The 16,028-nt window shown below is 40.3% G+C and overlaps 1 protein-coding gene across 3 annotated transcripts in view; it reads right to left on the reverse strand.

The window, feature by feature from the left end:
• Window positions 1-16,028, reverse strand: part of JADE1 (jade family PHD finger 1) — a 106,126-nt gene that overhangs the window by 78,077 nt on the left and 12,021 nt on the right. Inside the window, exon 1 of one of the 3 annotated variants that reach the window (XM_075501075.1) lies at window positions 15,834-15,938. The exons of the other annotated variants lie outside the window; for them this stretch is intronic. Coding sequence (XP_075357190.1) covers window positions 15,834-15,918 — 85 coding nt within the window. The 5' untranslated portion in view covers window positions 15,919-15,938. Of the gene's footprint in view, window positions 1-15,833; window positions 15,939-16,028 lie in introns of those variants that run through there. 3 annotated transcript variants of the gene reach the window in all.

Below are 16,028 nucleotides of genomic sequence, written 5' to 3' on the forward strand. Positions count from 1 at the left end.
TTGGCAAGTGTTAAATGTTTTTAAAAGGGTCTGAGCTTTGTCTGTTTCTTAAAAAATTAGAACTACTTTTAAATAATTTCTTTTGCAAAGCTTTAGTAGTGATGAGTTGCACAGAAGACAGAGAAAACCACAGAAAGCTCTAGAACAATCTAAGATAGCTTTCCTGCTAACATCATTCAACAGGTCTTCTGAGAAGTTCTCTTCATTAGGTTTGCTCAGCTTTACGTCATTTTGGTTAAATGGCTGAAAAGGAACCTTCTCCCTTTACATCCCTGTTCTTCCCCAACACTATTTGCAGCAACCTTCTCTCTGGTGATAACACAAAGCCAGAACTGCAAGTCTATATATAAATATGCCATAAGATTCCCATATCTGTCGGCAAGTATGAGATTCAACCAAAACACATTTGAAAGTTTAAAAATCACGCATAATTTTTAAACAAGGATTTCAACTCTCATTTTCTTCCTATTTTGTATCACAAACTCCTCCAAACTCACTGCATAGCACGTAGACATCTAACCACCTCATTTCTGAGCCATCTCACCTACAACTGGATTATTTTTTGCCAAAACAGCCTGAGCTTTTAGGATCCTGCTAAAAGTATGCTTGCTAAAGACTGCCTCTTCCACAACATACAACATTTTACTCACGAATGAACTTGGTGATGCTAGCAGCAGGTGTTGTGGGAGAAAATAAAAAGCCTAGAAGATCCCCTGCTGTCCTTTGTATTCTTAAGGTCTCACTCAAGCATACATCTGTAACAGCTTCAAACTATACTAGCTGAACAATATACCATGTTGTTTGTTTGCTTTACACATATTTCAAGACTGAGAACAAACAGTTGTCACAATGGGCAACTTCAGATAACTGAGTTTGCCAAGTTTTCTTGCCTCCTCCCATGATTATACTTGAGACAATGAGTTTTGCTTAAATGAAAATCTCTATTTTGAATCCCCTATGGAGAAATTCTCCACTTTTCCTCCCTCAAGAAAAATTTCCAAGATCCTTCTATGAAGAAACAGGTGTGACATGATTACTGCAGGAATAATTAGATGCAAAAAAATGCAGAAATGAATAGGGAGGAGTGGAAGTGGGGCCACTCCTTTTTGTAGCAGCTCAGCATTGAAGATCTGCTAAGCTGCCCCATCTGCCTGCATCATCAGACAGAAACAAGCATCTCTACAGGACCTTCCAAGTCCACCTAGAGTCATTAGAAAAGCTGTAAGAAAACTGACCTTTTTTTCCTCCACTGGGTGACTTGGAGTGAGGGGAGGTGGGAAGAGTCAAAATTAATACATTGTCTTCAATTGTAAGAATTTAGTTCCTTTAAAAGAAAACAAAAATCTAAAAAGATGATCTTCTAGATGAAACAGTCTTATTCAGAACTGTTTCGAGTTTCTCTCTGCACACTGATTCATCTCAGTGTGCCAGACACAAATTTATGAAATGGTTCTGTTGGCCCAAAATAGGGCATTTTGGTTTGAAGAATTTGAAGAATTCACTCAGCTCTACTCAGTTGTAGAAAGTACTTGATGCATGCCTGAAAAGCAGTTGTGTGAGGATCTGCAAGAAAGTCTTGCCTGCTTTGTTAGATGGAAGCAAGAACCAAACCCTGAACTTACAGAAATTCTTTCTTTAAAGACATTCACCATGTCAAAACTCTGCATCTGGAGTTCCTTAACAACTAAATGAAAATCAGCACTTTAAATGCAAGGAGTACAGTAAGGATACTATAGGTCGAATACTCGCTTAGCTACTGCCAGAAAGTCAGCTGCTTTTATACTCTATCAAAAGGTTTTGAAAGCTGACAAAACTAAGGATTCTACCAAAGTACATTAGAAACATGACTAGCATCCAAGACAAAATTATCTGAGGATGAAAGTAGATTATTTTCTTTTAATTGTGAGGCATGAGTCTGTAATCTTTTAGAGTAGGCCATTTCTTTGGTGGGAAAAAAATTCAGATGATAGCTTGTATCTCATTGCATGCCAAGTTTTGGCCTCTTATGGTACAAACTGGATCAACTATAAATGCTTTCTTTTATGTGTCTGTCAACAACTCCCCACTGCTTTTATTTTCAGTCTCCTGGTTTTCATTTCACATGGATAGTTTGATTTGTACAAAAAATACAGTTTATATTGATCCAAGACGTCCACATCTGTAACATGATATCAATAGGATTATGCCAACATGGAGAATATGTAGAAAACATGGCAACCTAAAAAATACTCTCTGATACCAAGTAAAAAATATGAAACCTGTCACATTAGGTTTTGTGATGTAAAAATATTTTACAATATCATTCGTGGACCAAAGCAATGAGACAGACATCAACTTTGTTTCAAAATGTAATTCTTAGATAAAAAGAAACCTAAAAAGCTATCTGCACTCATCTGTAATGTATAATTCCGTGCATATTTGCTAATGCACCTATCAAGCAATTCAGAGTCAAATTTATGAAAAGAAATAAACTGATAGATCTGGAGGACAAGGTACAGACAGCATATAGACACAGACAGACATACAGCAGAAACAAAATTAGTACAGGCTCTCGCATACTTCACAGGGGCCTGAAGAAAGCCCTTATATATATATATAATTATAGTTCTGATTCTTATACACCTTTAAGTGTGTATAAGCAAGACTGCCCACTTATCTATTTCTATGTTGTGGAAACATGTTACATCTCATATAATTGTATTAACGTGCACCAAACAACACGTGGCTTAGGTCTACATAAAATACTGATCCAGTGCATGCCATCTTTAAAACTCCCTTGCTAAGATTTGAAACAGTGAAGAAAATGGTAAGACCATCATTTCTCTCAACTCCTTCCAATCAAGACAAGTCACTACAAATTATCACTAGAATCCTCACCTAAAGAACCTGTCTCTTGAAGGCACTCTCCACTTAAGAGAAGCTGGGAAAAGTTGGTTTTAGAGTTGAAAGGAATGAAGAGCTGACAGCCAGGAAGTGGGACTGGCTGGAAAAAGAAGCTCATGCGACTCTCCAGCAATTTTAAGAAGTATTTCACAGGAATGCTTCCTATATGTCACATGCTATCAAGAAGCCAGAATGGATATAATGCTATGAGTCATGTATGGATGAAAATACTGGAGCTATAGATAAAAAGATTGGAGCCCGTTACCTATTAATCTGTTCATTTGTAGCTCCACATCACCAAGAGACTCGCTTGGGAAAGGCGAAGACTGAAGCCTATGATAATATCTAATCCTAATAATGTTAGCTTTTGAAGAAAAACTCACCATACCCTTAGGGAGGTGAGGTTTTTTTCTCTACAGCAGAGCAACATCAAGATACTGAATATTGCAATTGTTGCCCACAGGGAGCAAAGCCACTAGAACCATGAGAGAAAGAGTCTGAAGGCTCAGAAAAAGGCCAGTCTATTTTGGATTGACTGCCAAAGGGAGGAAGAAAAAGAGCACAGCCTGTGAATCAGGTGCTCTCAAGTCAGCACTGGAAGAGTGAATCTATCCCTACCTGTAGGTGTTCTTCTGGTCATTTGCAGTTGACATTCAAGTTGCCAGAGTGGTGGTTTGTACTACAATGAAAAGTCCTCAACAAATATGCTGAGGTACTCTGGCTTTACCTGAATCCTGATCAGATAACTTCAAAAGGTAAATAGGATTATTGACTGGATACGTAACCCACGTTTAACATATATATGTATGACTAGTATGTGCATGTGTATAAGGCTATTTTAAGCAGAGAAAGAATCTCTGCATCTGGATTCATCCTTTGGATATTCTGTTCTTTTTTCCCCACAGGTCACATCAATGAATGCCATACATACATGAGTCCCACACAGCATAACCTGCAAGATACTTAACTCATCCAGAGTCTTGATTAGACTTCTGTGTTTGCTCTGTCTCTGAAGTGGGAAAAAAATATGTATAGGAAGAGGTAAGAAGGTTTGAAAAAGGGTTACTGAACATGATATGCGGCTTCATAATTCCATGGGATCAAAGTTGATTCTTCTCCAAGTCAGACCAAGGAGTTTCTGTTTATGGTAATGGAGATTATGGAGCAAGTTATGCTGGCCACTCAAGGCTTACAAACTTTTCTAGTGTTAATCAGCCAAGAAACCAAGAAGAAAGCTGTTCTGTTGTTTCGTTACTTAAATAAGACCACCTTTCTTGGATTATTGGTTCAGAAACACTTTTATATCTGAAGAGTCATATACACTCCTTATCTTCATGGAAATAAAATACAAAAGTAATTTCACCACTCTTTCTCTCTTCCCTAAACAAAATGTAGAAAGCTGGAGAATTTTCTTAACAAAAAAAACCCCCAACCTAAGTAAATTCTGAGTTCCAATTCTCAGCTCCAGTACTGCAAGAGAAAGGAAGTTGAGATTTTGACCCCAAAAGTCAGATTCTTAATTAGTACAAACCTCAAAGTTCCAAATTCATCTAACATGAATCACTGCTTCCAACTGTTGAAGCAAATTTAGTATACGTCAGCAGCACAGCATCCCTTCCTACAAATGAAGGGAGAACAAAGGGAAACTGGATTTTGAATAAGGTTCTGCACATTCATTTTTTGCTCATAGTTAGTCTTCAGAAGTAGAAACATTAGCATTGACTGACATAATCAACATCTAGTCAGGTTTTTCTACTGCAAGATAAATTGGGCTGTTTTGATACACTCTTCCCACACAAAGCTGCATATTTCCTTTTTGCTTGATGGAGAAATTGGAATTGGCTAACATTAGGCTCTTAAATGACAATTAACTTTAGCAATGTTAAGAATGCCTTCATTCAGTTATTCATATTATCGAGATTGAATGTTTTTTTGTGGCATAATTGTTGCTGTGCCAGATACATTATAACTAAAAAAAGAAATGTTTTCTATTCTCTCTTTCTTCTTCTTAAAGGACTCACTGAAGCAAAATTTCAGTGAAAGATTAATGCAACTCTGGAGGAGATAAGTTTCTAACAAACAGGAAAATTTGAGTGTTAATTATCAGCATGAATTGAAATAAAGTTCCTCCTTAGGAGGTTTCTATTCTGAGTTTCCAGTGTAAAAGGGAAGGACTTGCCTTTCCTTCTTATCTTATATATTATGCCAATCAATTTACTTTAAACAAAGCGGGAGATGGTATTTCCCCAGCCTTCCCTCTCCTTGTTGTATGTTTCCTTGCACAGATTTTAATTCAGAGCTACATGCTTTGGGAAATATTTGGAAGGGAAGGTGTGATTTGGCTTAGAGGTAGAGACTTTGTTGTGATTTGGGACTGATTTAGTAGCACACTTCAATTATGATTCTTTGAGTATTTACTAAAAAAGTGGAAAATGCTCAAGAGTGGTAAGGAAAAAGCTCTCCAAAGCAACAGGCAAAGATAAATGCATATGTCACATTTACAAAAGGAAAAGCCATTTTAGGTTTCATAGTTCCTCACCCCACAAAGGCAGAACAGTCTTTTTAACTGCACTTTCTGGAGCTTTACCTTTGGCAACCTTTTCTTTTTTAAACACAACTGAGGAAATGCTACACTATAAATAAATAGAAAAGCATGGATGCCTTAACATGCAATTTTTTCTGTGATCTGAATACCACAATTATTTGGTGTACCTCCCTTCTTTTCCCCACCCTTCAGAGATTGCTGTATGTAATTGTATTCCATGGCTACAGCTTAGGAGCTCATTTTCTCGTCTAGTTTTGCTTCCTTCCTCTTCTGTGTGCTTAATTTTCTGTTTACCTTTATATAGATAGATATAGATATATATCTCCATCCTGTATTCTCTCTCTCTCAGAAGAATATGTGCTGGTTGAAACACCCAGCAGAGGCTGCACAGGCCTGAGCCTCACCTATAGAGCTGAACCTTATGAAAAGAATGTATGCACACAGTTTTTACACTATAACCACATCCTGATGTATGTTACTGCTTCCAGTGTATGCCAAGCAATGTATTTTAAAGGCGATTTACAAAGAAAAAGACCAGAACAGATACCTAGTGCAAAAAAAGCAAGCCCAAAACAGCCTTAATCATTTTGGACTTCCTTACGTTATAAGGGAATGAAGAAAAACAGAGTTCTTATGTAAGACCGCACTAAAAATAATTATCTTGATACTGATCTTCACTGCCTTAAAACTTTTTTAAGCCAAGGGTTCCCAAAGAAATAATCCTCGCATGCTCTCTCTCACTCTAGTAATTTCTGAATCAATAGGCTAATTTCCTCAAAGATAGTGATTTTCATCAAACGTTATGATATTAGGTAGTTAAGCTAAGGAGGGAGAGTATCAACACCTCAACAGAGAGAAAGAACACAAGTTCCAGCCTTACTAGACACCAGAAAATGCATGCATAGCAGAGGTATTGAAATCATCCTATCTGCAAAAAAGCTTCAGCTGAACCTCACATCTTCCTAGACACCAAAAATTCCAGCTACTCAGGCAAATCTGTAAGAAACCAGGGTTTATTTGTTCTGCTGCTGGTGGAGTGACTTGGTTGAGAACTGCTTTCACAGTTTTTATAAAGGCAGTTCAATTAACTTACATACCTGATTAGCTGGTCTAATCATCTGATTTAGTTAATCTAAATTCCTTTTATTCCTCATCTTTCCCTACTGCAGCATTTATCTGTGCTTTGAAGACACAGGCAGCATTCATGACATCTGCAAGACAACTGGGACAGGAACAATTCCTCCTATGGAAAACTTATGAAACATTCCTCAAAACCATCCACGCATCATAACATAAAAGTTTATGGAAAAAAAATTACCATGTAATTTAAGCACATGAAAATTATGATAGAGTGCATAAGGTGACACAGATGTCTCCCTTCAGGTTATCTTCTGCCAGATGTCTCAGCTAGCAGATCTGAGTGGTAAAAGGTATGCAAAACTCTTATAAGTACATTCAGTAGTCACAGTCATTTTTTCCTTGGTCTGTTATTTCGTTACTAATGTTGGTAGAACCAAACAAACATGAAACATTTTTAGAATGGAAAGAAAAATTTACAACAGCCCAAGTATCTGCTTGTCAACCACACTGTTCTAGTTTTGGCAACCAGAGAATAAGTTGTCTAAGAAATTATTTATTGCCTTGCTTGACAACTAAGTTTAACAGTAGAGCTGGACAAAAGCACCCCAGAAGTTGCTGCACTAAAGACAGCGTGATTCCGTATGCCTTACCCAGCACTGGGAATTTTGTCCATGTGCAGAGTGTAGAACCAGAGTTATTCTTTGGGTAAATAATTCCCACTACATACTGTTTTAAGGGAATTGCACGCAGCCCATTTTTCCCCATAACTGAGAGTATAGTTTAGCAAATGAATTGAAGCTTTCAATCCTGATGTGCAGTTGTGCAAGAGAACAACAACAAATTCATAATTAGGTGAATAGGTTTTTTCTCACCTCCCCCCCCCATATATGAGCAAGAGTAAGCCATTTGTTGAGCTTGGTTTGGTTTTAGAACAGCTTTGATGATTCAAGTAATATTCAGCTCAAATTAGCATCACAGAGTCTCTTATCCAGCTTTGTTGAACTAAAAATTGAACATAGTATTAGCAAACAGCAATACACTAAAATAGTCAGTCTGCTAAGTCTCACCTCTTATACCAAACACCTAAAAGGTTTTCCTGTGATTTACTACTTAATTACAGCTACAATCATGCTGCAGAAGAAGAGAACTCTTGGTGGTTTTTCCTTAGATTTATTTATGTCTATTTTTGAGAAAGTTTGTCTTAAAATTAGGGTATGAATTAAAGCTGCCCTACCAGATTTGACAAGGAGGAAGCATTAGTCTATTGTATACCTGAAGTGTACAATACCTACAGGCAAAGTTCAAGACGTACAATTTATCAAAATTTGTGAACAGAACACAAACACTGATTACATTTTAAGGTCAGCTGGTCACTTTTTAACTTCCAAGCACTTAATTTTGCAACCCCGTCTGTGCTAGCAGACATACTAAACAATTTGAAAGTTTTTGTGGAGACTTTGGGAAACACAGTTGCCTCCGTAAGCAACCTGAACGCCATGTCTTATGGATTTCTCATTTCTTAGTTTTTTTTAAAATAGCATTCTTAAAAGTGTTTGTCCTCCGATCATGGATGTGCACCTGCAACTTCCAGTTCCCTTTAGGAGGTCATTAGGGGCAGGAGAATTAACAATGTATAGCTATGAGACATTCTCTCTTGAAATAACAATTCTAATTGTCATGCTCACTAGAAAGATATTAATTGACAAATCCCAGTATGAAATTTTATATTTCCAAAGGGAAAAACTGAAAAGACAGACAAGACTCTACGCTGGCTAAGGACACGTGGCTCTCATAGTTTCAACTAATGGAAGAATGCATTTACCTTGTAAATGGATTAAATTTTTTCTTCTCTTTTTCTGCTTACTACTATTGCATTTCCATTGTGCCAGGCTAAGCAATTGCAGGTAGCAATCACCTCAGAATTAACCTGACTGTATGTAATGAGGAGGAAAATGCAATAAACATTAATTGAATTGCAGGAAACACCTACTATCTAGAAGTGACTCTAAAGTGCTTGGAAAACATATGGAAGGAAGAGGTGTAAGTGCACCTGCCACAAGCCCTGATTCCATTCCTGCCTCAAATCCTATTAAAATGAAGATGTGCCCACAGCAGGTGACACCTTACTCCTGTGATATGTGTATATAATGACACACATTTCACAGAGGATCTCTTTCATTGCTCCTTCACTTTTGTCCCACTCCTCCCCCAAAAAAACCCCAACCCCCACACGTGTACTGGGGTTTGTACTCCATTCCTCAGATCTACCAGTGGTCACCATCAGAACATGCATGGATCTGACCCACAACTTGTCCTATGTAATGGATTTACATGCTCTTGTTTCTTGGAATCCTTCACGTTCTTCCTCTTTAATTTTGTCATTTAAAGGCAGACAAATAAATAAACAACATATGTTCCTCTTCAGTATCTACCTGAAATTCCCATGGCTGCTAATGGCGTGGGCATTAAGATAATAGATTTGAATATTTAACACTGCAGACATTTCATGAACCCTGGGTTTCCAAGGATTCATTCTGCATCTTTTTCCTTACTTCACAGCAACCAACCACAATGGAAGTGTCGCTTGTTTTGTTTAAACACACACACACACAAAATTATAGGAGCTACTTGTTTTGAATTCTTCAGCTATCACACATAAAGAGGAGAGTCTGCACCAGAGTGGAGCCAAAACACCAGCCCAGATTATCATGATAGTGTGATCTCACAGTCTGCTGAACTGCACTCTATCACAGAACAAAATGTCCTATTCCAAAATACAATGGAAATATCTATTTTTCTCCACTGATACCAAGCTTCCCCATGGTAGGTGGTGAACTACATGCCTTCTGAAGCTACATTTGTCCTTATCGTTACCTTCAGTGAAGGCATTCTCTGCAGTTCCAGAAGTGGAAACAAATCTGCAAATATTTATACACCATGGACACGTCCAAGTGCCACCATTCTGACTGCCTAGTGCTTCAAATTTTGTTCTGTGTCTTTCATATGCTCTCTTGCCTCCCTCTGCCTTGTAGGGTTTTAATTTTAGATTCAGATAATTTAAGATTACTGCCCCTAATAAGAAATTGTTTAGGATGTTCTCCTCCTCCCCTCCCATTACAAAAAACAAGAAACACTTATATTACACACATTTCCAATTCCGTGCACTACATGTTAGCTGAACTATGGTGCAGAATTGCAATCTGCTACAACGGTGGATTTTTTAGTTATACAGTAGTAAGATTTTCACTAAAAACATCCAATTACCACATAGTTTCCTACTAGTTGGGATTTTAACTTTAATTTTTAAGGGAAGAAGGATTTTGTGATATTCCTGCAGAAGCGCACACAGACATATAGTAGGAGTCCAAATAACTTCTGTAGCCACTGGGCAATTTTGGTCAAACTAAACTTGTCCATTATCAGAGGGAAGCCACAGGGGAGAGGTACATTATGAATAATGCCATCCCAAGAGAAGCTTCAGGTGGAGTTCACACCTTGTCAGATGGCAGAGGACCAAACCACTGAATGCTATTGCCATGGGTAAGTATTCCTGCTGCTCACAGAATTAATTCTGTGTGCCAGCACTGCAGTGAGAAGGGAAAACCAAAGGGTCAAGATCCCTTGGAGCAAATTTTCTTTTCTCCTGGTTATATTCACTCCTAGCTAGCTGCTGAGGGTGAGGGAAGGAAGAGCAGGTGGAAGCAGGGAAGGGAGGCTATTAAAATAAAATGCTGAAAGTTAGAGTAGGTGAGACACTTCCTAGAGTACAGTCCCACGCCACAGAATCTCCTCTGAAAGATGGTTCACAGCACAAAGTTCTGCAGGAGTCTCTCTCTCCACCAGCCTAAAGAGAAAGGTAACCCCTGAAATTAAGTGGGTAAAGTTACATAGTGTGACCATCATGATTTACATTTGCAGAAACAACTTTTATCTGAGTCCAATCTCAGAATATAAACATGGGCAGAGTCAAGTACTTCAGTGTATAGTAAACTGTCTATGTCAACAAAAAATCAGGTCCGAGGTGAAAACATACTCAATGGCCCTATTTTATGCTCAAAACTTACGGATGTAAAGCCAAAGAACAAGATTTTAAAAAGAAAAAGAAGAAGAAGTTGAACTTTCTAAGGAGTCCAGAACCCTCGCAGTAACTATGTCTGCCGGTTCTTGAACAACAAAACGTCAGCTGTGAGGGAGACTCCAGAACAAAAAGACTACAGCTTTTCCTGCAACTGCTCTACATTTAGATTTCAGGGTAACACAGCTTGCCACTGTTAGAACTAAACATGAATTAGGCAAAATACATACCCAGTGTGTTGAAGCAACAGCTGAAGTTTTGATATTAGCTTGTTTGAATCTCTGCCAGCATCTTAACATTTGGATACATATTTGAAACTTACTTAGACATCAAATCAAACATGTGTACCATGCAGATTTTCATGCATAACCTTCTTTTCAGAAATGATATTTTGTCTGAATAGCCTTAGATTTTAGTAATTACTCTCTTACAGCTTAAAAGCAGGAAAGCTATGAGAAAAAGAGGCAAAACCACTTTGCTATTCAACTGAATTCAAATAGCGTCCAAAGTATTTACACCTTAAGAGATTCTAAAAGTAAATCTATACTGTCCCAAAGTGGTTATTTCATATTATATTTACTGCATATGACCTGCTGTTCCACATGAATGGCCACACTGAGCCAGACTTTCTGCAACAACAGCCAGTGGCAGATATGTGGAGAAAGAACACAAGAGCAGGGCAAGCATGAAGTGATACTACACCAGCATATTCCTCTGTTTTGCAGGAACTTTCTGAGCCACAGAGGACATCTGCGTTCAGAAGGCCCTCATGGGCTTTCATTTGTCTCATCATTTCTGAACGCAAGCATACTTCAGGCATTCATATTACTGGATAGCACAGATTTCCCCAGAACTGCTGCCTTTCTTGTACGTCTCCAGTCTGCCACCTGATCATTTGAGGCTCCCCAAATCCTTGCATTCTGAGAAAGTGTGGTTACTTGTTTCTTAGCCACCTTTTCCGTGCCACCCAGGATTTTACAGTCTTCTGTCATGTCCTCTTCACAATCATGTTTTTCCCAGCGTTAATCAGCTGGGTTTTGTGTGGAAGTCATTCCACATCTCTGAGTATCCTTGCCACTTTTCACTGTACTTGTTGTCATGTGAAATGAGGAAGCGAAAGTGGGAAGTGCACTGAGTTTCGGATGGGGGGCACAGAGGTGTTTTAAATGGGTATGAGCCTATTAACTCAGTTTCTCAGTCAAGGCTCGAAACTTGACAATCCCAGCCTGGAACTGGCTAATTCTGAATGAACTAGCCCAAAGACAGGAAGCAATTCAGCATATTAGAGCAGCATTTTGCAAGTGCTAATTAACCTAGTTTAAAATTTTTAAGAAGCAGCCTGAGCTAAGTAAAACAAACATGTTTCATGCACATTCTTCTGGCCATCTTTTCTCCTCGTTTCCACTCTCCCAGAAAGCTGTCATAAAAGGCTCCCTTCCCTGGAGTCGTGCCCTGTTTTAGCTCCACTTGTCTTTCCTCCCCCAGACTGCAACACACAGAGAAACAATTTCTGCAATTCCTCTTCTTGAGCTCTCATGCGCCTGGCTTCTGCCCAATAATTTTATAGCAAGGAAACCCCCCACTTAACTCTTTTCTGAGCCTCCAACTTCCAGATTTCTTTCTCTTGGAATGCCTTTCCCTCTGTCCTAAAGTTGTCTTTGAATCTAAAAATGAGGAATAACAGGGGAGAAGGAAAATTGAATTGAAGGCGAGGCAAGGGGAGGTATTTAATAGTCAAAGCTATCAGGCAACAATTTTTATGACCCCACAAATCAAAAATAACTGAAAAAAATTCAAGGTCTATATCATATAGAGACATTTTGAAGAACATAAATCACTCCTAAGTAGTGTGGAAAAATGGGAATTGTGCTTGAAGGAAGCTAATGAGGTCAACACTATCACTTCCTAGGTTCAGAATTCAGGACTAGAAAAATTATCCTTATCTGTTGGGAATCAAGAACTTCTTAACCAAGTATTAGAGGCCATAAAACTGCTTCTCAGATTGCACTACTAACATACAACTTGCTTTATATTAAAGGAAGAATAAATTTCACAGTCAAACTTTCCAGCCAATATTTAATGGCACAAAGTGGGAAGACAACAGTGCAAAGTCCACAAATTTTCATCAGACATATTCTACCAGAACAGTAGCTGTAAAATGCTAGCAAAAGCATATAATTGTTTTATAACTTTGCAACCTTAAAACAGACTTATGAAGAGGCTTCTGCAATGATCATCTTTTTTCATTAGTAAGGAAACTATTTAATTGTTTCCTTCTCCTCCACAGTTTTTAAATTCACCCTGCACTGCTCAACATGAAGACACGTGCATACACAGTTGAAACAGAAAAGCTAAGCGTGTTTCCAAGCTCTGCTACAGCAACTAACTTTACAAAACCAAAACCCAACTCTGTTCATACATTGGAACTCTCTGAAAAAATTCTCTAAATTCAACCTGTAAAAGTCTGTAAAAACATGCAATAAGCTATGCAAGCTCGGGTCATATGCAGAAAGAAAAGAACATGTGATGAATTTAGAAAGCTAAAGAGGATCTTGCTAAGTCAGCAACATGCAAGTGCATTCAGACATGGAGGATTTTGACCTATACAATGTCATCCTGATTTTGGACTTTTATGGAGACATTATCCATACGATTTTGAGCTGAATGAGTCAGCTTAAAAGCTCCTTAATTATTCTTAAGTATTGATGTTTTGGCTGTAGCAAAAATGCATCCAGTTACTCTCAGTGCCTGTTACCTAGATCCATGTTTCTCTAGACTGACCAAGATTATAAGGAATGATTCCTTGTACAGCTGAGTGAAATAAGCACGGAAATAAGACTGCTGCATTTGGACCACTCTACAGCACACAGTTTACTAACACAGACACACACATACCTTGTCTTCACTGAGCACTATGCATGCTTGGGACCTCTGAAAGTCCTCTTGTTTAACAAAGTATGGTTCGGGCCTAAATAAGAGCACTGGTCTTGCTGACCTGAGGTAGGTTTAAATCAGTGTTAAAAGCCCTGAAGATCCATTACCAGTTCTCTCACTCACTATTGACTGCACATCACTTAAACATGTTTCTCACCCTGTGGGAAAATAACAGAAGATTGGCGAGGAGGATTGTAAACACAATCAAGTGACTTGCAGCTGGGGTGTCAAAAAACACATATATCGTACTAATTGTTGTTTGGCCTTGTGTGTTGGACAAGCAGATCATCCGTCTTTAGATAACATAGGCCTGTGATAGACTTAAAGGCACCCTATTGAACATGCTTGAGATTCCTGCCCTGCTGTGGGAAAGATCAAAGCACAGTGGTAAATTACACCTGCACAAATCCCTGAAATACAGGCAAAACCAGCAGGTTCGGTGATCCTCTAGTAAGGACCGAGCTCTGCGGTGCCTGCATTCCTGCTTGTGTGTCTCTGCCCGGGTGCTGCTTTGGGGATCCCCCAGTTCACGAGGTCACAAAAATAAATTTACTCTTTGCATTTCATCCGTGGTTTTGTGGTTGTTCTTGCGTCCTGCCTGTGCTGGCTCGCACATCTGGCATAGTCAGCAGGATCCAGGAACAGCCATGCCATGGCTGGCAAAAAAGTCAGGGACTGGGGACGCCATGACGGTGACTTCCCGTATTCCGGGATGGCCTGGTACCAAGCACTGGACCCCCATGGCCACTTTCCTGGCTATGTGGGCTCTGCTGGAAGCACGGCCTGAAATAGATGTCGGGGCAGTGGTTACCCCCCAGACAACTGAAACGGCTACACACAGATTGCCATGGAAAGTGGCATCGGATTCTTCTCGCAAGTTAGCGGCGAGATTGGGATAGTTATTAGTGACCAGTCTTAGAGCTCTTGACCGTGAAGTTGTTGCATTACAGAGTAAAATGAGAGAATTGGAAAGGGAAGTCGGGACTTTACAAGATGCAAAGGTGATCACACAGGAAGTAATTACTACTCAAGCAGAGTGGTGCCACGGGCTGCAAGATACTGTAGAATGGTTGACAGCGCGTATTGCTAAGAAATAGAGGGGGCGGGGGGGGAGAGCGAGCAGCTGTGTGGTGCTTAGTTGCCGGCTGGGATTAAACCACAACAGTCCTTTTTGGCACCGAATGTGGGGCTTGAAGGGCTCAAGATAACAACAGGTTTGATTGGAATATGCTAGATCGAATTTATAGCTGTTATTGCTGTTTAGCTATTAATTGGCAGGCTCCTGTGCTTGCCATGGGGCTTGCTTGCCATACTGTATATTAGAGTCTAGGGCTTGTTAGTGGCTGCTTTTTGCTTTTGCTGCTTGCTGTACTGCTGATCCTCTGACTCTGCTGTGCCTGGGAACGTTTTGGGAACAGCGATGGCCATGCGTTGGTTACGGGATCCAATCCAGACAGGGTAGCAGTAACAAGAAGTATGAAAATGCAGTTTTTGAGAGGAGCGCCTGCCTCACTAAAACCCTTCGTTATACCAGCAGTGACAAATTTTGGGACATGGTTTAGTAGGCATGGAGGTGTTGGGTTGACAGTTGGACTAGATGATCTTAGAGGTCTTTTCCAACCTTAGTGATTCTATGATTCTATGATACGGGTAATGCAGGTGCATTAGCAAATACCTTGAGGGAAATGGGGGCTGTAATTTCGGGACTGCCTGGGTGGTGGATAAAGGAAAGCTGGCAAAACTGAAAGGAGTTAAAGCATGGGTGATGAGGAAACAAATGTGGAATGATCTTCTACAAGCCGGTGTCCCACGACCAGAAATAAACGGGATTACAACATCAGAAATGTTTTGCTGATGGCAAAAGTTAGCGCCTACGCAAAAAAGCCAACCATCCCTGGCCCAACCACCAGCTCCGTGCCCACCCGCTCCTCCAGCTGAGTGGCCAGACCCTGCGCCTTCCCCTCGGGCTCGGCCTCCTGCTTGCCGAGCCGCTGCTCCCGCCTGCAGCCCCAGCCGGGGCAGGGCCAGGGGCTTTACGCTTCTCCGCTGTGGGGCTCTGGTGCTAGGTGGTGGTGCGGCCGCAGGTGGCCCCGGATTTTCGGAGAGCCTCCTGCCACTTCCAGCCAGGCCATGCCACCCAGTCCTCCACCGTGCCCTCCATGGGGGGCCGCCATATCGCTCCTGCGTGTGGCGCAGCAAAGGCCGGCGCGAGGGGAGGGGCGGGGCCGCAACCAATTAGTCTAGATGGGCAGATTCATATAATAAGCCGTGGGAGTGCCGTGTGGTTCTGCACCCTAACTTCTCCTCTCCTCTTACCTCTGCTGTTGATACCAGATTCTCCAGTTCCTGTATTCCGGGTATCTCGGACGAACAGCTGTGCCGTATCTAGAGGAGATGGCATCGGGACAGTGCGACCGGTGTCGTGAACCCAACATCACGTTGACGTTCACTCTGAAGAAGCGCAAGCCATAGCTCTCCAATCTGTGTGGGCAATCACCACATATCAGGTTA

This window comes from Mycteria americana, chromosome 4 (genome assembly GCF_035582795.1).
Source record: "Mycteria americana isolate JAX WOST 10 ecotype Jacksonville Zoo and Gardens chromosome 4, USCA_MyAme_1.0, whole genome shotgun sequence".
NCBI lineage: Eukaryota > Metazoa > Chordata > Aves > Ciconiiformes > Ciconiidae > Mycteria > Mycteria americana.